Source organism: Cyphomyrmex costatus, unplaced genomic scaffold (genome assembly GCF_001594065.2).
Source record: "Cyphomyrmex costatus isolate MS0001 unplaced genomic scaffold, Ccosl1.0 scaffold123, whole genome shotgun sequence".
In the NCBI taxonomy this organism is placed as follows: domain Eukaryota; kingdom Metazoa; phylum Arthropoda; class Insecta; order Hymenoptera; family Formicidae; genus Cyphomyrmex; species Cyphomyrmex costatus.
In genome coordinates this window covers 5,658,959-5,681,528 of record NW_017275207.1, presented here as the reverse complement: position 1 = coordinate 5,681,528, position 22,570 = coordinate 5,658,959, and the positions used below count along the sequence as shown (strand labels likewise).

General features: G+C 35.4%; 2 protein-coding genes across 2 annotated transcripts in view; one reads left to right on the top strand and one right to left on the bottom strand.

Moving 5' to 3' along the window:
* The first annotated feature begins 437 nt into the window (after positions 1–437).
* Positions 438–4,066, top strand: LOC108781955 (beta-1,3-galactosyltransferase 5). Its single transcript, XM_018550094.1, has 2 exons — positions 438–996; positions 3,273–4,066. The coding sequence occupies exons 1-2, from the start codon at positions 438–440 to the stop codon at positions 3,785–3,787; spliced, it is 1,074 nt and encodes a 357-aa protein (XP_018405596.1). The 3' UTR covers positions 3,788–4,066.
* A 7,073-nt stretch (positions 4,067–11,139) lies between these two features.
* Positions 11,140–22,570, bottom strand: part of LOC108782268 (monocarboxylate transporter 4) — a 34,132-nt gene continuing 22,701 nt past the window's right edge. The window contains exons 6-10 of the mRNA XM_018550491.1: positions 21,727–21,891; positions 15,566–15,848; positions 14,859–15,033; positions 14,047–14,253; positions 11,140–11,591 (exon numbers count right to left, since the gene is read on the bottom strand). Of these exons, the coding sequence (XP_018405993.1) occupies positions 11,140–11,591; positions 14,047–14,253; positions 14,859–15,033; positions 15,566–15,848; positions 21,727–21,891 (1,282 nt within the window). The remainder of the gene's footprint in view (positions 11,592–14,046; positions 14,254–14,858; positions 15,034–15,565; positions 15,849–21,726; positions 21,892–22,570) is intronic.

The following is a 22,570-nucleotide window of genomic DNA, read 5'->3' as shown; positions in this document are numbered from 1 at the left end:
AAAACATTAGTTTGCAACTTATAAATGTTTTATCAAATGACGCTAGCGTCCAATTTTTCGATCAGAATGTTCTCGCAGTCGGTTACACTCAGAAAGATAAGAACTTATAGTTGAAACGTTTGTATTTTTACATGTAACTTTTCACTAATAAACATATAATATACTTTGTGTATCAATAATCACGGATTCTTGTTGGCTCTTTATAAGCTGTTATTAATTATTTTGTCTCTTTTTGTAAATTGTACAAGATACATTCTAATTTATATTATAATTTATAAAACTGGTACAATAAGGATGTGCACGAGTCATCCGGAATGCACAGGATCTATATAATACGAGTAATAATAATCTGTAAATGCGAGAACAAGTTCAACTAATCGAGGACATTTGTGTTTTCAGGCAAAATCCGATGTATATGATGAAAGGGGCTTATTAGTATGCTGGATAAGCGGCGGCTACATGCCTCCGGTACTTCGCCATGCACCCTCATCTTTGTGGTCGTTTTGGCACTAACTGGATGCTTCTCGTTTTGGATTCACATCGATGGTTCAGGATCGCCGATTCCTTACTCCAGCGGCGGTGTGGCCGCGCCAGGATATATCCTTATATTTCCCGGAAACGTCACACCCTCCACGCAGCCCTACTCGATAAACGAACTTCCGTCCGATGATAAATCTACGCTGATCAACATCACGGACTTCAGGTTCATTATGAACCACAATCCCTGTAATCGTACACAGCCATTGCTACTAATGTTGATTCACTCGGCGCCAGGGAATTTCCCGAAGAGGCATGTTGTACGGGAGACCTGGGGCCAGCAAGCGCCGGACGTGACTTTATTATTTCTCGTGGGATACTCGGAGAAATATCAATCCAGGCTCGAGAATGAGAACGAAAAATACCAAGACTTAATACAGGGAAACTTTCTTGATGCCTATAGAAACATGACCTATAAGCACGTTATGGGATTAAAGTGGACTACTTATTATTGTCCAAGTAAGAAGAGAACGTAATGTGATAACCATCTTTTTTTATAACTCAATTTTATTTATTTTTAATTTGCGATCATGTCGTTTATTGTATCTTATATCATATATTACAACAATATTATAATGATAATAGCTGATAATAATTGATAATAATCGATATTTAATTGAATAGATTCAATATCGATTTGATCGCGTGCGAGTGTCTACTTGAAAAGAACACACAATCTTTATATCTATTACTTTTTAAATTTTCATTAAAATTACAAGGGTGTAGTATTTATATATATCTGATTTTGGGGTATGTTAAGTTAGCACCCCAACTATAGTACTCAGGAGTTCTGATTAGAGTTCCCACTTCCTTTTGACGAGACGAAGAGTTCCCTATAGTTAATAACAAGAGTTCCGCTCAATAAACATTTTTTTTTAATTTTTTAAAAATGGGGTGCTGACTTTTTATCGAATTTCGAGGTGGAATAGTTCTGAGCGGCTTAATAGCTTCAATTTGCGATTGCCTAGAGTTCCTGATATGTAAAAAAAATTTTCGAATATTAAAAAAAAAAATTAAAAATTTTTGAAAAATTAATTTTTAGATACAATAGTTCTGATGATAATTTCTGCTTCTTTTTGACGATACGCAGAGTTCTCTATGATTTTTAATGACATATGCGATTAATAATCATTTTGTAATAATTTTTTTAAAATGGGGTGCAACTTTTTAACGAAATTCAAGGTCGCATAGTTCTGATCAGCTTAACAGAAGTATTTTGTGAATACCTAGAGTTCTTGATACATAAAAAACATTTTTGAAGAATAATAAAATTTAAAAAAAATAGAAATCTTTGAAAATTTTTTTGAGAGTACCGAGTAGTTCTGAGTTGCGTTTCTTATAGTACTCGACGAGTTCTATCGAAAACTGAGGTGGAAAAGCGATTGGACCAACGGTTTGCAAGATACAGCGACATTTGTCAGAAGATCAACAATTTTTTAAGTGAGTATATCTCGGAAACCGTTGGTCCAATCGCTTTGAACTCTGATACTTTTCGACAGAACTCGTCGAGGACCGTCCAGAACTCCGATCAGAACTACTCGGTACTCCCAAAAAATTTTGATTTCAAATTTTTTTCTGACAATGAGTCCCATGTCGGAAAATTTTTTGAGAGTACCGAGTAGTTCTGAGTAGCGTTTCTTACAGTTCTCGACGAGTTCTATCGAAAACTGTAAGGTGAAAAAGCGATTGGACCAATGGTTTGCAAGATACAGCGACATTCGTCGGAAGATCAACAATTTTTAGAATGAGTATATCTAGGAAACCGTTGGTCCAATCGCTTTGAGCCCTGATACTTTTCGACAGAACTCGTCGAGAACTGTCCAGAACTCCGAACAGAACTACTTGGTACTCCCAAAAAATTTTTGATCAAACATTTTTTTTTTGTTCCACGTCGGAAAATTTTTTGGGAATACCGAGTAGTTCTGTTCGGAGTTCTGGACAGTTCTCGGCGAGTTCTGTCGAAAAGTATCAGGGTTCAAAGCGGTTGGACCAATGGTTTCCGAGATATACTCTAAAAATTGTTGATCTTCTGACAAATGTCGCTGTATCTTGCAAACCGTTGGTCCAATCCCTTTTCCACCTTACAGTTTTCGATAGAACTCGTCAAGTACTATAAGAAACGCAACTCAGAACTACTCGGTACTCTCAAAAAAATTTTTAAAGATTTCTACTATTTTTTTTAAACTTTATTATTCTTCAAAAATGTTTTTTATGTATCAAGAACTCTGGGTATTCACAAAATATTTCTGTTAAGCTGATCAGAACTATGCGACCTTGAATTTCATTAAAAAGTTAGCATCCTATTTTTAAAAAATTATTAAAAAATTATTATTAAGCGCATATGTCATTAAAAATCATAGAGAACTCTTCGTATCGTCAAAAAGAAGCAGAAATTATCATCAGAACTATTGTATCTAAAAATTAATTTTTCAAAAATTTTTAATTTTTTTTTTATTATTCGAAAATTTTTTTTACATGTCAGGAACTCTAGACAATCGCAAATTGAAGCTATTAAGCCGCTCAGAACTATTCCACCTCGAAATTCGATAAAAAGTTAGCACCCCATTTTTAAAAAATATAAAAAGAATGTTTATTGAGCGAAACTCTTGTTATTAACTATAGGGAATTCTTCGTCTCGTCAAAAGGAAGTAGGAACTCTAATCAGAACTCCTGAGTACTATAGTTGGGGTGCTAACTTAACATACCCCTGATTTTGACGTTATTTTTTGTTTCAGGTGCCAAATATATTCTTAAATTAGACGATGACGTTTTTGTTCATTTACCGGCCATGCTGGACTTTCTAACGCATGGTCTATCGCCGTGGGGTGCAAGACGTCTGATTCTCTGTGATCTTCTGTCGGCTTCCGCAGTGAAGAGATCTTGGCGCTCGAAATGGCGCGTCTCTCCTCAGGAGTATCCCGGTAGACTTTATCCCGCATATTGTGCCGGATGGGCGATCCTATACTCTCCCGATAGTGTATTTATACTGTACCGCGAGGCTCAGAAAGAGCCATACTTTTGGATCGACGACGTGCACATTACCGGGACACTGGCTAGGAAAGTAAATTTAACGCAAACCTCATTACGCTCTTGGGTGCTTACGACCGAGAGCATGCGGGACCTGTTGTCGAATCCGAACGCTCGACGGGATTTTTTGTTCGGGCCTCCGGATCTAACGGAGAACGGAATACGAGCCTTATATAGTCTGGTTACTAAACCACGGCCTAGCAGTGAAAGCCTATTGAATTAAACGTCTAATAGAACAATTTCGTTATACTTGATCGCCGTAACGCGAGGACGGCAGAAAGGAAGGAGAGATACGAACAGCAAGTGTTCTTATATACTTTCTGCGTATCTTAATTCTATATACATTGCGATATGCTCTGTACAATGGTTCAACGTTAAGTGTTCGATTATTTGCACAATATACAAACGCCATATTATGTACGATACGTACATAATAATGCGTTAGATATATGTGCACATGTGTATATATGTATATACATATATATATACACACACACATACACAGCGCAGCAAACACATATACATGTGTATAATAACAAAATATTGGGAGTACAAATTAGTTCGGTCTGTTTTCCAAAAGATGATCGCCTCCAAAAACGAGTCATTTTTTCGAGATGAAATTCGAAAATTGCCTGAGAGATGGGAAAAGGTAGTAGCCAGCGATGGACAATACTTTATTTAATCTGTTCATTCATTTTGTTTTGAAATAAATGCATTTTTGAACACAAAAACCGGACCGAACTAATTTGTACACCTAATATTATGAAATTTACAATTGTTTTTCTTAAACAAGAAGTGAAACGGGTATAATTTCGGTGAATTTAATTTCCTTTATCATAGATATCATAAGAGATACACAATTGTGTCTTGCGTCAGGTCACTGCCAGAAAACGGCATCATATAGTATAGAATACTTTAAATTATCGCATCTCAGAGTTTGCCTGGACCGACCAAGTTCCTAATATTTGGAAAAGATCTTTGTATCGATTGTTACATTTACATTGTCACAAATAATACATATAGGGATTAATATCGCTTATCCAAACTCGGCGGAATAATACCGGTTTCAATTCCTGTATTCAATTATTATTTATATTCGAAAGGTACTCAAATATAGTTTAAGTTTACTCAAAATTATATATTTATCTACCTACTAAATTGGAAGGATTTATTTCTCTATTCGAGACTACTAATCTACAATATAATCAGGGCTTGTAATCCAATGTTGTTTAAATTAAAATTCATTTTTGAGGTGAGCACAATTTTTTACGTTTTAGAGAGATTTTTAGAAATTATTTAAATTATATATAATTATATAATTTTGACATAGATTAAACAATTATTCATAGCACAATTGTCATACCTGACTTTTTTATGTACAGATTGTATTACTGTTTTAAATGTTTATCATTATGCAGTATACACGCACAAACACACGCGCACATTTTTATATTTTGTAATTTTATTTGTATTGTTTTTTAATTTCTGCATTAAATCGAAAGAAGAACATTTTATCATTTTGTATAAATTTAAAATATTTATTTGTAAAATATTTCACGATCTGTACGCGAACTCTGTGAAATATGTGCACATAAGTAACAATTATTCAATTTATAATAGTAAATTGCTTATGAGCCCTGGTTATTAAGTGATATAAATTTAGTTAAATTAATATTTTATGTAATCTCTAAAATATTAATTTGGTACTCTAAAAGAACAAAACATCAGCTATTTTTTTATTTACACTTACAAAATGCCATATATAAATGTGAGAAGGATAGTATTAGTACTTATTGAAGGACAGTAAAAGTTCTCTATGCGAAACTTACGTGTCTCGCGATCAGAAACATGCTCCTCTCGCAGTGATAGAAATTTGCGAGTGATGAGCATGTTACTTTTATTGTAAATTAACGGAAGTTCATCGTGGAGCCACAATTGTGAATGTACTTAAACACAATGTATTAACGAGCAATTTTGTATGATATTACATTGTTACGCAAGAACATTAACGAGTTGGATTAATATTGTTACGTAGCAACAAGTACAACCCCAAAACAAGGGTCCATTCGCAATTAAATACAGAGATCGCAGATATTTGTCCGTTTTTGAATGTCTATAAATTTTTTATGTAAAAATCAGTTGGTCACCACGATTATATCCGGTACTATGAAAATACGTGCCTGTAAACTCAAGTATGAAAATCATGCTAGCTTTTAGTTACCGTGATTTCTTTAAGGTCAATAGTCAATCAACGTGATAACATTATTTCATTGTACTGTGTTTTTTGTCATCTAAAATACAACGAATACAAAATTCTACTCATCAGCACCGTACTAAGAACCGAATTTCCTGTTATGATATATTCAGGAACAAATTCGGGTTCTGTCACTTTTCATTCATAAATTCTGGAACTGGGCTGTATATTTATATTGTATTATAGCTTAAAGAAATTGATGATTATTAGTTATTAAAGGATCTCACGCATTATTCCTCTATGTATATTCTCAGACGTTTTTACTCATATTGAATTTTTCTTTATACATACGATGTTGTTATGTATCATTTTCGGAAAGGGGGAATATCCTCGCAATACTGTGAAGTATAGTATAATTCTTGTGATGGAGTAAATATACTTATAATTTAAATAAATGATGGAATTATTTAAATTACATGATATATTTTTTGTTTATTCTGACTTTGCATTTATTCTCATAATAATTTTGCGATAATTTTTATTTGCGTAGTAAATAAAAATATTCTTAGTAACCATAGACTATATTAATTGTATGATTTAACGTAAAGAAGTATACACAGAGATGAGATCAATGGCAAAAGTAATGATTGAAGTATATCATTAATAATATAAGCTAGGTAGAAATTAAATATACATATTATGTATTACTGTATATGTAAAGAGCTGCAATTTCATTGTTAATTAATGATCACTGCATCTTATCTGTGATAATTGTCTTCGATAAAACAATCGAATATTATGACTGAGTAGGGTGTGAATATATATAGAATACATATAGAAATAACGTACAATCGGATATATACTTTATTGGTCCAGCTGTTTAACTACGTAGAACTATTTATAAAACTTTACAAAATGTTCAACGTGTTGCAATAAGGGAACCTTGCTTTAGGTATATTTACAAGGCAACGGAGTTACGCGATTTCTAAGAATCGATTGACGACAAAGCTGTTATATGATTAACATGATTACCGCAGGTTCCTTGAGAACATCCATTACAATTTCATGATATTTCCGACTAATTGTAAGATATTTTCATCGTAAACGCAACGTGATTGTGCAAATACCTCCAAGCTCGGATTATGATCTAGAAAAACTCACTACAAATCTTTCTCAAAACAATCTGGATATAAGATTAAAAAAAATTTTTAAATACCATACAAAATCATTGTGAGGCACATTTAATTCTTCGTGCACCTATTTTGTAGACACACACACACACACACACACACACGGTTAATTCTAAAAGATTATCTTGAAAATTATAATCTTTAATATAAACAATAATTTACGAATAAAACAATATACAAAAAAATTATCTATTATTAGATTTTAATAATAGATTTAATGTGAAAAGCACATAAGTTTTTGTATAATATATTACACGAGCAAAATGTATCGTACAAAGTATATCATGATATAGACATAAAAGTAATTATAATTAGTCCAAATTGTGAATTTACTACTACCAGCATCATTGCCGTAATGGTTTCATTAACTTTGACAGTAATAAATTCATGGAAATGCATAATTTTTAAATTTACCCTTTTGTTTCCCTTAATTTTTTATGCACCTCGTTAAATGAAAACGTGTGTTTATAAGTATATAAATATAAAACGGAAAATTTCTTGGAAAAAAATTATTTTTGTTCCAATACTGTTTGTTTTTACAAAATTTATTAGCGATCAAAATCTTATATGTTTCATATAATTGCAGTAGAAATAAGTATTAAAAATATTATTAAACACAATTAAATTGATATAAGGAATGAAAACCTTAAATAACTGTAAAGATCTTGTAAAAAATTTTTTTTATCTTATGTAACGAAATACTATTGGCAATACAATAGATGACATAAAGCGAATTCCATAAACTCTACCAACATTGTTTACATTCCGAGGTGTACTATTTGTGTCTACTGTGTAAATTCGTTAACAATCCTGACTTAATGATTGCGAGACTAGTTTAGGAAAAAAAATGCCTATCGTTTACAAATGTCCCGATAAACATGACATTCATCTCGCCTGTGAATTCGTAAAATTACGATTTGTCCACGTGCGTTTAATCGAAAATCGAGACTCGATTATATCCTATAAAAATTGGCAGTATACAAACAATTCATCACATCAAAAGTTAATGTGTATATATATATATATATATATGTATATTTTTTTTATATTAAAAAAGGTCTTGTAACGATCGTTAAGATTGGTAACGTTTATCCTTATATATGTTAATTTAAAGAAATCAGATATCTTGTTCAACGGGACTAAGAGATACTCTGTAACATTATAAACTACAACTTTTATGATCTAACAAATTCGCCGCTCGACTTATCAATAATTACATGTAGTAAAAACAGTTTTGTTCTAACGCAGGGGCACACAATTTTCAAATTTTATTTGTGGGTTATCTACATAGATAGTCCACAATGAAATATCTTTTGTGTTTTTTAATAATTATGTTTAATATATTTTTGTATTATTTTAGATAACGATACGGTAATACAATTGTATATGTAATAGAGCAATACTTATTTAAATGTGAAAGAAATGAAAAGGACGAAGAATTTAGCTTTCTGATTGTTAAACGATATAAATTACGTCTGGGAAACCTAACTTTGGCCCCGTATATCGTGTGCACCTGCTCTAACAGCTTTAACTTCCTAATTTATATCACTTAATCAATTCGAAAGAAAAAAATCGTGATCAATATACGGGCCGAGAATGGAAACGCGTAAAAAGAGAAAACGGAAACTGGCATAAGCTGAAGAGGATACGTCTGTGACATTTTCCAATCAAGACGTCACATGAATTGAAAATTGTTCGTTTCATAAATCGAAGATTATTCCATTTTCCAGAGATTGAATCAATACGACGGTGCGTATTAATTTAATTGAATTTGTATACATATATATATGTAGGAAATTCTATTCTCTGTAGACTTCCTTATACAATAACACTGCTCAAACTATGATAAATTTAACTACGAGTTCTATGTAATCTACATTACTACTTTCTTACAGTCGGCAAACACCTTTGCGATACACTTTCTACGTTTCTCATTGATCCAAATTAACTGCGGCGAGGAGCGGTATGTCACATATTGTGCGTAATGATTAATTTCGACACATAGCAAGGTACGAGAAAGTAGGAATAATTAAATTACCGTCTAATATCGTCGCTCACATCATTACATACCCAGAGCACTTAATATTCAGGTACTAATTATGTTATCGTAAAGTGACTCGGGATTATAATTAGCCTTACACACTGATAGGAATAGAGCCGAGCAACATTTCGCGATAGTACAGCTAAACGAGTCAGTGTGGTAATAATACATTTACGCCATGAACGTTGTTACGGCGAATATGAATTGCGGATACATAAGAACAAAACAAGCACGACTAAATAAGGATATACGCATGAATTGATTCCCAAAACAGAAATCTACATGTATCTGTAAAAGAATTTTATAGTCGCAAATGTTTAATTAAACAAAAAGAGAAATCTGCAATTTCGTAAAGACCATCGATTTCCTCTTAATTTCTTTATCTACTATTTGCAGAGATTTCTTTCGCATGCGTCCTGACTTCGGGACCGTTTTCGCTCGAAATGTCCGCGCGATGCTTTATGTCTATTAATATTTAACGATATCTGTGGCGGGGCGTTTCCGGAGACCAGCTCCGTGCGCTATACGTACATACATTTCCATATCGAGAAACGATGCATCTGCTTTTAATTACAATTTACACGTATGCGTGAAGAACATATACATATATATATATACGCGAAAAAAAATTTTGCTGAAGTATCTAAAAATACAAGCAGACACATATCTGAAGATAATATTTTATTAGGCTATAAAAATAATTATGCAAACTCACACATGATAAGCAAAAGGTTTTGACGTTCTAGCAATCAACTTAAATTGTCTACATAATTATTTTGATAACCCAATACAATTATTTTCATTCTTTTCAGATTTGTATCTAACTAAATTTTACACTTCAGCAAATCCGTTCTTTCCATGTACATACATATATATAGCGAAACTTTACACGACAGGGGAGATCAGCTTGAAATATTGCACGATTAGTCGACTAATCGTACATTCAACGTCAAAGTGGAAACAGATCCGAACTCTCGTGAATTCGAATCAAACTCGACCCGTCAATTCGCTTCGTTCAAAATGCAAATAACGAGGATGTACGAAGAGACCGAGGAGATGATCCCTATTTGAACTAGGATAATACATTCAGAATTGTCTGCCGTTTTCCACTACGAGACGTATGTAAATAACTATATAACGACTCGGACGAGAAAAGTCGAACGAAAAGGTATATTTATATATAAAAGGTACATTTTATTATAAACGAAACTCTATCGTTCTTTCGCCGCTTTTTATTTTGTAATCGTTATTCGTGTTCCTCCAATTTTTAGAAAGAATAGGAGCACTAATCATTTTCATGAAAAATTTTTTAAAAAACGAAATTTGGTTACCACTTCGTCGTTCCCATACTTTGCCGTTAAATGTGCGTTTAGCCAGCAGACAGTCGTTTTCCTTTTCCCGGCAGTAAATATTATACTTCAAACAAGCGCGTCAACACGAATGAACGCGCACTTCCCTAATAACGCGCGTTAGTACATTTAATTTCATCTATTCGAGACACAGACTTTTTACGCTAATTCAATTTAATAGTCGATCGCTTAGCAGCTAGTAGGAAACGAACGTAGCAGGGATGATTCTAAAGAACTTTCTCCGTCAATTCTTCCTTGATTTACGATCGCGCGAATAATAGTCGTCCCGCGCGTGCGTACGACGCGCGCAATTATTTCCTTCTTCATAGCTACTATTTTACTTTTCGCTTGTATGCTTGCAAGTGCCCGCCGGCTTTTACGCTAATAGTTCCCAACCATCCTCAAGAGCCACCCTAAATTTCCCGGCGAATTATACTCGTACGCGACAGAGAGACGCGGAAGATGAAAAGAAAAAAAAAAAGAAAGTAAGCCAACGGATAGCGTATAATAACAAAACGTAATAGCGACTTAAGTTGTAAAAAGAAACGCGATATTTCGCCCTTTCCGAAGCGTAAGAAAGACAAGAAGATAAAAGCTTTTATAGGAGCTTCCCGAAGACTTTTGTACAAGTCTGAAATCAATATATTGTGGTAACTGCTCTCGTGCTGATCGCGTATCGATGAAACGCGAGAGCGCGCGGCGGTTTATATATAGTTTTAAAATCCTAGAATATAAAACAAATTACCGAAGTTGCCGAACACTCTGGTTCTCGATCCCCCCCCCCCCCCCCCGCCGTTCGTTTTACACGCTGGTGGTGATCTGTTCTATGACGGTGATGTCACGGTGACGTCGTGGCCGGGTCCGGTGGTACGGGTCCTGATGGCCGAGGCCCTCTGGCACGCTCTTGCTGGGTCTCAGCGGCGTATGGAACTGCGGATGGCAGTAGTGATCGACGACCGGGTGATGGTCGTGGTGCACCCGCTCGACGAAGTCGCGTTCGCGCATACCGTCCTCGACGTCCAGCGGCACGTGCAGGGACTGCGACTTGGGCAGCCGGGGCCGCGGCGGTGGCGGGCACGCGCACGGCGGTATAAGCGGCGGCACGATGCCGAGGCTCGAAAGACGCGGTCCTGGTAGAACCGGCGACGCCGGCTGCCGTCCCCAGCCGACCAGGAAGAGGAGCGCTGCGCCGCACAAGGAACTCAGCGTGCACGCGTAGTAACCCACTCGCGGGCTGCTCGCGTTCATGTAACCTGGGGGAGGGACGACGGAGGTGCGGTTAAAGCGCCGTGTAATCTGTCGCACATTTATCAAGGAAGGTGCTGTATCGTTCAGCAGAGAAAGCAGCAGCTTTGCAATTGCGTCAAATGTTTTAATACGATTGCAGGGTTTCGCTCTTAATCCTTTTGTCTCGCTGCGGATTTAAATGTATGAATCAATTATATTTGAAAAATTGCACAACAGTTGTTTTTTCTACTGAGCATAATATAGCGAATGACTCGGGATGATGGCAGACGGAAATGACCGGAAATCTTACGCAGGATATACACGATGCTTTTTTTTTCCAGCCAGCTGCAATTCAGTGGGAAAAAAGCATCGTGCACCGCTGGCTTTAGGCGGTGTTCCAATGTAAATACTTGTAGCGAATTCGATTGGACGCACTGGTGTTGAAACCGTCGTATATAAAATTGACATAAAAATGCATTTTATATATAAATGTAGAAATCGATTCTTAAAATATTCAATGCACTTTTTGTACTATGTTAGATAAAATATGTATTTTATAATTCGAAACTTTGTGTTTCACTTTTACACTCGAATTAAAACAATATATAACGGTTTTAATATACACCAGTGCACACCAATGCGTCCAATTGAATTTGCTATTACCCTACCAATAGTGCATGGTATTCCGTAAATTTTCAGTACTGGAACACACAACCTTATTTTCATCTCGCGTATGCAGAAGGGTGAAACTTTTTTCTTTATTTTGCCGAAAAAGATTTTTATTAATTTCAAAAATACAAAGAGAATTTGTATAAAATTAGTAATTGGCACGCTATGATTTGATACACGGTCTCTTTAATTCATCATTCTCATTTTGTTCCTGTAAATATTGTATATTGTACAGCGGAGAAATTATTACGAATGCTACGAATTATCTTGTAATAATGCTATTTTTTTAAATAATCTAATCTAAATATGAAATTGCTTCTAAAATAAACTTCACAGAAGGAAAGAATTTAATGAAAAATATTAAAAAATTTAACTAGATACACACATATAACACACATCAGAAAATAATTTTATTAGATTGCCAAAATAATTATATATGACGTTCAAACTAATTGCCAGAATGTGAAGACCATTGCAAATGTGCAATTTGCACGTTGTTCAATCTATTTGCGTGAATATGAGATTGTTTCTAAAACAAACTTTACACGAAGCAAAATGGTTTTACCGAAATATTAAAAATTTAACTAGATAAAATCTGAAAACAATTTTGTTGGATTATCAAAATAATTATAATTGATGTTGCAAATCAGATATTAATTTTCTGTAATTCGTAATAATTCATTTATGGAAAAATGAATTTCGCCAAAGTATTTAAAAATTTAAGTTAAATATAGATTTAAAAATAATTGGGCCATCAAATAATTATATGGGAAAGTGAGGCATATATAATAAACTGTAAAAGTTTTGACATATTGACAACCAGTCTGAACGTCCTATATATTATCAGATTAGTGCCAAGTGTTATCATCGTTAAATGTATAATAAGACACGCATTTACCAAAACAAAGTATATTTATTTTATTTAACTCATAGTATATAATTTAATTTTTTTCTTGAAACATAACATTACACGTATCATTTAATTTTCTTTATTTTTAAATTTTACTGTATTTTACATTTTCGCGCAGCTTCTGATAGGTAATGCGATAGCAGTGGGGAGAAAATGCCAAAATTACGAGTTGATGAAATTCCAACTCTGAATTAAACTCCTCAAAGTGACCAAAACCTGCAGTCCTACTGATGTAATATGCTCGAGTCTTACGAATATGCGTGACAGTTGTCACGCTTCCTTGAATATTCTCTCTCAGCTGGAGAGAAGGCTAGAGGAGCGTATTTTCCAAGCTCCGTACGTTATTATTATTAAGGACGTCGGCATTAAATTCATACACAGGGACCGTAAGACCATTAGTAGGGACGGATTTAGCATGCGGGAGAGCGGATTTCGCCCACCTCGGTAGCTCTAAAGTTCTAATACTGTTGTACGGACGTTTGAAAGCATGAAGAATCTGCGTTTAGGAGGAAGCAACTACGTGCTTTATAATAGATACGATGGATGTAGAACCAGAGGCTTTATCGAAATATTATATAGAAAGCGTACATGGTATAATAGCTTAATTGATTACTTCGTAATATATCCGTCGTCAACTAAATACGAGAGAAAAAGAGAGACAGAGTAAATAGTAAAAGTATATAATCCTTGTTTTTCAAATCTATAACGATACCACTTTTACAGAGAAAAATATTTATTTTATACATGCAAATGCGCTTTGCCTGCAAGTTTCGCGTTTCGATAAGAAATGAAAAGATCGTTTTTACATGACCTGTCGTAATGATCTCCAGAATAAATCAAGGACGACTTGGGGACTTAACTGGGAACTGGCATACCTAAAATTTCGTATTACTCACGCGTACCTGTAAGAGGAACTCCAAGAAGGATGGGCAGGGCTTCCGCGGCTTGCACCAAAGCCCACGATCTGGCAAAGTGTCTCGCTCGCAGCCTCTCCAGGGCCAGCATCTTCAGGGAATAAAGGGTACCGCCGAGGGAGGCGCCGTAAAGTGCGGAGGCCAGCACAAGTCCGTGATAACCTTGTACGCTACCAAGCGCCACTTGAGCTACGGCTTTAAGCAGAATAGAAACCTAATTCGAATCGATAATCCTCGAGGCGTAATCCTTGAATCTATAATATAATTCCTAAGTCGTTCGCGTATATAAAATCCGTGCAGCATAATTTTTTAGCTTGCCATGTCCCACCACACGCGTATAATTCCTCCTCTTTAAGACTTTTGTGTACACGAACTCACTCACGAATCTCAAATCGATGGATTTCTCTCTTACAGTGAATAGTGCACTTCACAACTTTGCCGAGTCCAATTTTCATTTAAAAAGGAGCTTTATTGCAGGGCTTTGCAGCGAAAAATGATCTCACGAAATATAGAGATACAAATAGCCCTCTTTGCAGTTTTGTTCCAACAAAATAAAGATCAAAGGAAAAAGAACTTACAGTTAAAACAGGATAAATTCAGAAAATTCCATAAAAAGAGAGAACACCTTAAAAAGTACGTGTAATATGACTGTTCTAAAGAATAAAAAAAAAAAAAATATCACTGCGCGCGTTAAATCGCGTGCTGCTATCGCCATGGTGGAACGCGGACATCCAGCAATTTGAACGTGTTTACAATTAACTACGGGGGTGTATGCGAAAGCGAGCGTGAGGCGTACTGACCAACCCCAATGAGTGCCGCTTGACAGAGATATTGCCTGGACACTAGGCACTGAGCGGAAGGTCTGACGATAACTACTCCTAAAGCCGCGCATCCGAGTGCCGCCGCCAGACCCAGGAAAGTCTGTAACAGTACCAAGGCGCTGGCCTCTAATCCGTCCTGGTATCCTTGCAGAGCCTGAAAATGATGTTTCTCATTAAGGCCGCGCCGGAAAGAACGCGCTATACGGATCACCGCGATAACGCGGACAATGACGCCCGGTAACGATGCCCGTCTAATATCGATTATCGAAATTGGCCTCGTCTATCCCCCGAGATTACTTCGGAAATCGCGAAATTAGGAAACTTGATGCTTGATTCTGCATCGTTAAACCCTTAGCAGAAATGTCACGTGCTACTAAATTGTCTCGCAACCGTTTCGGCGTATTTGGCGAATATATTTTTTTGTCGAAACGAAATAGCTGAGGCGACTTTTCTCCAACCCATATATATATATCAAAGTATCAGTAATTTTTTGTCTTATCATATTATTACGTTTATTACGGAGAAAAGGAATTTTGAGGACGCTCCGACGGAAGGTAAATTGATAACGTGAAATGGAATAAATTTTTCACGCCTTTGAGAGACTTTTGTCACGTCAGGTCTTTGAGAATAGCCGAGAGACCCATTATCAAAGAGAGAAATCCTTTTCGATCACCGAGTGCACTTACGATATAGAAGGCGGGGGTGTAAAGACCGAAACCAGCAGCACCGGCAGCCAGCATGAGCATTCTCACAGGACGCGATCCCAGAGGACTCAGGTCGACCAACGGCTGCCTCGGTACCTTGGTCGCAGATTTCTTCTCTTTGACTTTGCTGCGCTGATTCTTTAGATGCAGTATGGCTCGCCGTTGAGGGTGGTACAGCGAGGCACTCCGGTAAATCAGCCCTAGGAAGAAGGCCAACGAGAGCGCTCCGGTCACCGATTGAAGTCCCGGCCGCCAGCCCAGCTTCCTGAAGGTACAGCTACGATTACGATCATCACGCAGAAAACGTCGAAATCAGCTGACGACGGTTCTGCCGGCCGAGTTTTTGCGCTTCGCAGCTACGTTTTATATTACAAGTGAAACTACTATGCTTGCATTTCTATAAGAAGAAATTTTTCGCGCTCTGCGAAGCATTCACTGAAAGAGCAATGTTGCTGAAGAATCTAAAAATTTGGTTAGATACAGATATCTGAGAATAATTTTGTCGGACCATCAAAATAATTTTGCAGGAATCTTAAGTAATGTTGTAAAATGTTTTGATATTCTAGCAACTTGTCTAGCAATTTTGTCGTTCTATCCGATTGTTTGATGGTCCAGTAAATTTTTCAAATAGTTGAACATAGTTGAAATAGAAACAAATAGTTCGTTATGTATGATGCGAAAATATCATGCTCTAAAAAAGAGATTTAAATTACTATATAATATAATATGTTGTAACAAAAGACTACACACTTGACTTTATCGTCGATGTATAAAAATGATGTACCATTATAATCAAGAAGACATAATCTTATCAGAAAGTAATTTCGCAAAAAATTTCCGCAAGTAATTAATTTCAGTTAACGTGAAGTCAATGAACGATAAAGTTTAACGACTTTTTGATGCTTAACGCAGATTTTTTTAAGCTCAAACATATATTATTTATGACTTCTGAAACATATTGTATAAAAACTTGTGTAATACAAAATTTTGTGCATGATTTATGGTGCGCACGATGTTTCCAAATTATTTCGTCATCCGAGAAGTTATGAAATTCGCATTTACGCGAGCGCATCGTCAAGCAGTATTGCTTCCGAGAAGAAACATCCATTTATTCCCGCTGTTATTTTCTTTTAGTAGAACTTTATAAAGAAACGCGTTAAACCTGTCAAGTTTTAATACTCCGCAAACATTTAATGATCTTTAATATTTTCACTGCGCGCAGTGTGAAGGGTCTCTTGGGGAAACCTCGTTTATTTTATTATTTTCTAAAGGTGAAACAAAGTAAAAGTACAAACGAGATATAAAAATACTCGAGCGAAGCGACAGTTTTAAAAAAAAATTACGTAGATTACATAAAACAGAACATGAATCGTCGACCGGCAAATTATAAAGTTGGATTAACAGATAGAGGACAATTTAAAAAAATAAAAGGAAAAAAGAATAATAAATCAGCATATTTAGCTTTTAAGCGGAAATAACCCGTTACGAAAAACGTAATTTTTCAAAACTCCCAGTGTATATATAATATAATTATAGAACTAACTCTTGCTCGTCCCGATTACTAAAAAATACAAAGACGAACGCGTTCTTTTTTTTAATAAATCCTCTGCATTTTCTGGATTTTTCCTTCAAGCAGAAATACATACAAATGCCGTGAAATTCTTTATGTTCTTCCGTTTGTGCGTAAAAAAAGGCGAATGTTTGCAAGCAACTAGTGCAGTTCGCGAGTAAGAAGATTAAAATAAGGGATAAAACTGAATTTTCTGCGGAATGTATTCAACATACGTCTGTATATAGGGGTGAAAGTTGCGTTTTAATCCTACCTTAGTGTAAGGATAATGAGACCTGCACGCGGCTCACGACTACTCATGATTATTCATAGTACATAACCGGTACGTTTTTATCGCGGACACGCGCCGTTATCTCTGCGAGAGCGGAGCGGTTAAAATTTATCTTCTGATACGCGCGCGCCGCGCCTTCACTCATTCGCACTCCCCATTCGATATGGAAACGCACATTAAATGTTTATCATGAATTCCCGGTCGGAAATGATGATGACGGTTTCGGTAACGCACGGCACGTGTAATAAACCGCCCCGGCCACATTGGCTGCACTCGGTCGATGCGTTTGAGAGAGAGACGGCGAATTATTCGGCAAAAAGCCGGATTGCGGTACGTTCGCGATTGGAGCGCGTTTTGACAGGTTTGTCGTTATCACGGAATTATATATACATATATATATATATATATATATATATATATATACACACATATATGGCTGCGCGACATTTTTTTTGTGTGGACCGCATTGCCTGACAGCCACGTGTACCGCCTTCAGCTACCGTTCTGTAATGGTAAAGTTAAACCATGCATTGCATGCGGCCTTCCACGCAACATAATAGGAAAAAGGGTGAAAAATTTATTATATATCCAGCGTATATTTTAGAAATATGATTCTGAAATTTTCATGGTAACGTAAAGAGAATAATCGATTTCCAAAGTAAGACACGTATAATTCCGTAAAAATAAAGTCTATATCTGTCATATAATTATCTTCTTTATATAAGTAACACTTAATTAGATTGAGTAAGTAATTGTAGGAATAAGTAACTTAGATTGAATAAGTAATGTATAGGAACTTTCAGGGTTTATTATATGTAATTTATAATTCGATAGGTCTGTTTGACGAGTAGATAAAAATAATGACTAAATCATCAAGAACAATGTTTGAGGCCAATCCTTTTAATGTACTTTTCACTACAAATTAATGACTATTTCTCCTTCGGTTGAACTTTTATCCTTCGAGTTTACAAAGAAGTGCCATTTGCTGCTTTGGAAAGGGGAGAGAAAAAGAAGTATGAAAGTGTGTAGAGAAGAGATACCGTTGGAAAGAACGAATCTAATATCACTACCATAATCGTAGTAGAAGAAATTCACCTGGTAAACCGCATCCGCAATGCAGTGATTCCCGCGCGAAATAAAGCATAAATTATCCACGGTTAGTTTTACGCTAATATCAATTTATTAACAAATGTGCGTCTGGTTGTCGAAAAAATACTTTTGCTCGAAACAAATTCGTGAGAAAGAGTAAATTATTATAAATTATATTCATTTTATTCACTTTTCTATACACAACATAAATTATTTTATAAAATCTGCAATGCAGCCTCAGGATGATTAATTGAAATTCTGATATAATTCTCTTTTCTCTCATTGTAAATACTGAACAGACAAATAAACAAATTACTCGAAAAATATTTTTTTATCAAACAAATTGTCGGAGCAACAGCAATGTGACAGAAGCTTCTACATTAAACTATACATTATCGTTTCCATGCTAATTTCTTTTTGTCGTCAACTACCTCCAGAGTTTCCAAATACTTTCATATTTTATATTGTAAACTAGTCTAATATATTGTTCTATTGGACGAACTTATCCAGTTATCGAGTAACCTATATATCGACTTAGGAAGTTACTCCAATAACCTGACGATATTATAGTCGTCGGTCCAGAAGAGCCCGATCTCTAATTGGACATGCTTTTATACCTAACAGAAACTGCCACATAGTAACGGCAATTAAGTGTACGCTTAATAACCCGTATGTTTAACGATCACAGCATTTTGTCTACATACAGGTTAACATATACGTTAAATCACGGTAAATCTCTCTCTCTCTCTCTCTCCCTAGAGCCAAAGGAAAATTTAATCAACATTCACTACAATTTAATTTGTCGCGATAGTTCAACAAAATAAAAATTACGTCGTAGATGATTTTTTTACTCTTAAGTAAAAACGATTATATGTATTTTTTGTAATGATGATATACATATATATATAATTTAACCACTACGCAATTATAAAGTTGTTTGAAATCCTTTCAATTACGAAAACAGAAACTAAATATCAATACAATATGTTTTAACATCACGTTACAGATTGTTTAAAAATTAAAAGCTTTAATTGGCGATTAAAGTTCCAGGATACATAACAAAATTTCGCTCTTCAATTAATTTCAACGTGACTTTAATAAAATTCTAGACGTAATTTAAAACGCATGTTACAGATTAAAAGAAATTAAACGTTAATTTAATGCCCGTCTAAAATTATGCCCGAAGTCGTAAAGTTATTATGAAGTATTAAAGTAATGTTGAAATTAATTGAAGGGCAAAATTTCATTATGTAATCTCTAAGGCTTTCACCGCAGCTTGACCTTCTTAAATTTTTATGTTAAACGATCAAGGTGTCTCTCGATATATCATATAATAGAACGACAATCAATCAAATAGAAATAACAGTTTTTTCCACAGGTTTCACTGAAGATAAGCTGGATTTAATCTCACTATAAATTCCACGATCGCTGAAGGACACTCGGAAATACAACTGAAAATAATTTGCTGAACATTCGCGAATAATAGATCAATGATACTAACGAATGCCCGTGGCAAACTCCAAACGAGCTATTTCGACGGTCGGTGAAAGATATAAACGGAAAGGGAGGGGCGCGCAGAGGGGGAGAATAAAGGGCTGAACCGAATAGAACGTTCAATTATTCCACGTCGAATCTGTTCGCTGTTTTTGTGCACGGAAACTGTCGTTGCGCCGCAACGTCCGTACGTCGCGGGGACATGCAGTCGCGCGAAAATCTACGATAAAAGGGTGGCGCGCATTGAAAGTAGTTTTGTCCGTATGTTACACGTGGCCGCTCAACTTCTCGTACGCAATTTGTTTCAGAAGTCGTTGTCGTCAAATATCGTTGCTACTACTGGCGAAATTCATCGTTTCCGAATACCACTTCTACGGAAAATAACGCGCGTACGTGAGTTTTTGCTTTTACAGAGGATTTCAGATTCGTATCTGAAAATATATATTATATTCCATCTTTTATATAAAATCTCGATATCAAACATTTGGATTACTCGTCTTAAATTTTTGTTAAAGCAAAAATTATTTGTTAAGTAACATTGTGTTAGTCTTTTATCCATACAAGAAAAGAACAGTTTTGTTGAAATATCGAAAAATTTAGCTAGATACAAATTAGAAAATTTTATGTTGGACTGTCAAATAATTACGTAGGACGTTGAAACTAATTGAAACTAACAATATAAAAAAATTTTTGCAACATTGCCCATCGTGCTTGAGTTTCCTACATAATTATTTTAATAGTCCAACAAAGTTATCTGTATCTATTTAAATTTTTAAACATTTCAACAAAATCATTCTTTCCGTGTAATTTTCAATGATTCAATTTTCGATTGAAATAAATAATATAACGTATACGATTTTTTAAGTTTCGATTTTTAGCAATTTGTTGACAAACTGTTTCCTAGTCTTATACAGAAAATTAATCATTAATCATTGCGTGTAACTTGAATTTACTTTTTATAGAATAAACAACCTTATCTATACACATAATATTTATAGTCATCTATTCTTCCATAAATTGCAAGCATTTTTAACGAATGTAAATCAATTCAGATGATCGTTCATGCGACAAGCTTGTTCGTAGTAATCACAGTGACGGATAGAAATGTTTAAGTAAAGAGATTGGACATTTTATATCTTTAATCCACCATATTTTTCAGGATCTGCAAGATGAAGTAAGATATACATGACTATATATATAGTAATTCATAGTAAAAGTTCTTACTTCAAGATCGTCTAAAGTAATCTCACAAGATGGTAATACAATTTGTGATTGGTTTATGACATCTTAAGACTGCACTTAAGTAAGACGATCTTAAATATATGAATTTATACATTTTATGCACTTATCCCTTTTATCTCAAGCACCGTCTCGAAGATAGCGGGCTGATTAAAAATGTTTGTTTAAACAGTGTCTAATCTTTTATATACTTGAGTATCTGAAGTAGCGAATATCTCAAAGGTAATGCCTTCGCAATTTTTCCGGCCGCACCTACTAGTTTCCGCTGCCCGCGCAATGGAAAAGGACAGCCGAGCGATATTAAAATTTGCATCGTGCACCCACACACGTGCGAAAAAAATGGCGCGACCGAAGGTTAATTGGATCTTCTTCGCTCGACTTGAGCGAAATGTCGGACGGGGCGCAGCACATTCCTAAGGGTGGTATTGGCTAATGCATACACTCCTGCGCATTTTCCAAGTAATATATGCGATAACTTACCCGACTGCTTCTTTGTAGACGACGCTGAAGAGCACTATTCCCACGCCGGTGCCAGCCTGCACCACCATCTCGACGAACTCTCGCCGCTTTCTGAAGTAATTGCCCAATACCAGACTGGCGGTTTCCCTCACAAGGCCAGCCCCCGTGCCCAACACCAGACCGTAGCTGTTGCATTTTGTAAAGGTAAATCGTGTGACTTTTACACCAGGATGCCGCGCGAATGCCGTGGCGACATTTTAAAACGAGTCGTTGATGTTTCCGCAAGAAAACGAAACAGCTGGGGATATATCGAGTCGCAAATATTGACTTGTCATCATTTTTTCTTTGTCTCTTCTAAAAAGTACGGGAGACGCTATTTCGCGTTTTTCAGCATTAAAAGTAGCTATCTAAAAAAGTAGAATTAAACGAGTAACTATTATCATAGAAATTTGCAGCTCTGCGTAACAGAATGTATTTCAACACTCATATTAATATCAACTAAAATTGCACGTAACGATGTAGATGTCCTCTTTTTTTTTTTTTATATAAAATACAATATTCTTTTTAATTTTCTTTTAATTTGACTACATAATTTGCAACTAAAAAGAAATTTTAAAGCATAATAAACGCTTGTATAAATAATTACTTATTTTTCCCGTAAAAATAACTTTAATAATTCACTCAACGTGCTATTAATGTTACATCCCTCGCATAAAAGTTTTTCAACAGAAAAAGCCTCTCATCTACCCTTCGATTATTTTTACTGCGACATCCGTCGCGATAATTTTTTCGCGGTTAAACGTCACTTACGTATAAAACAGTTGCATAAAAATTGAACAAAAAATCGACTCTCGTCTTTTTCCAT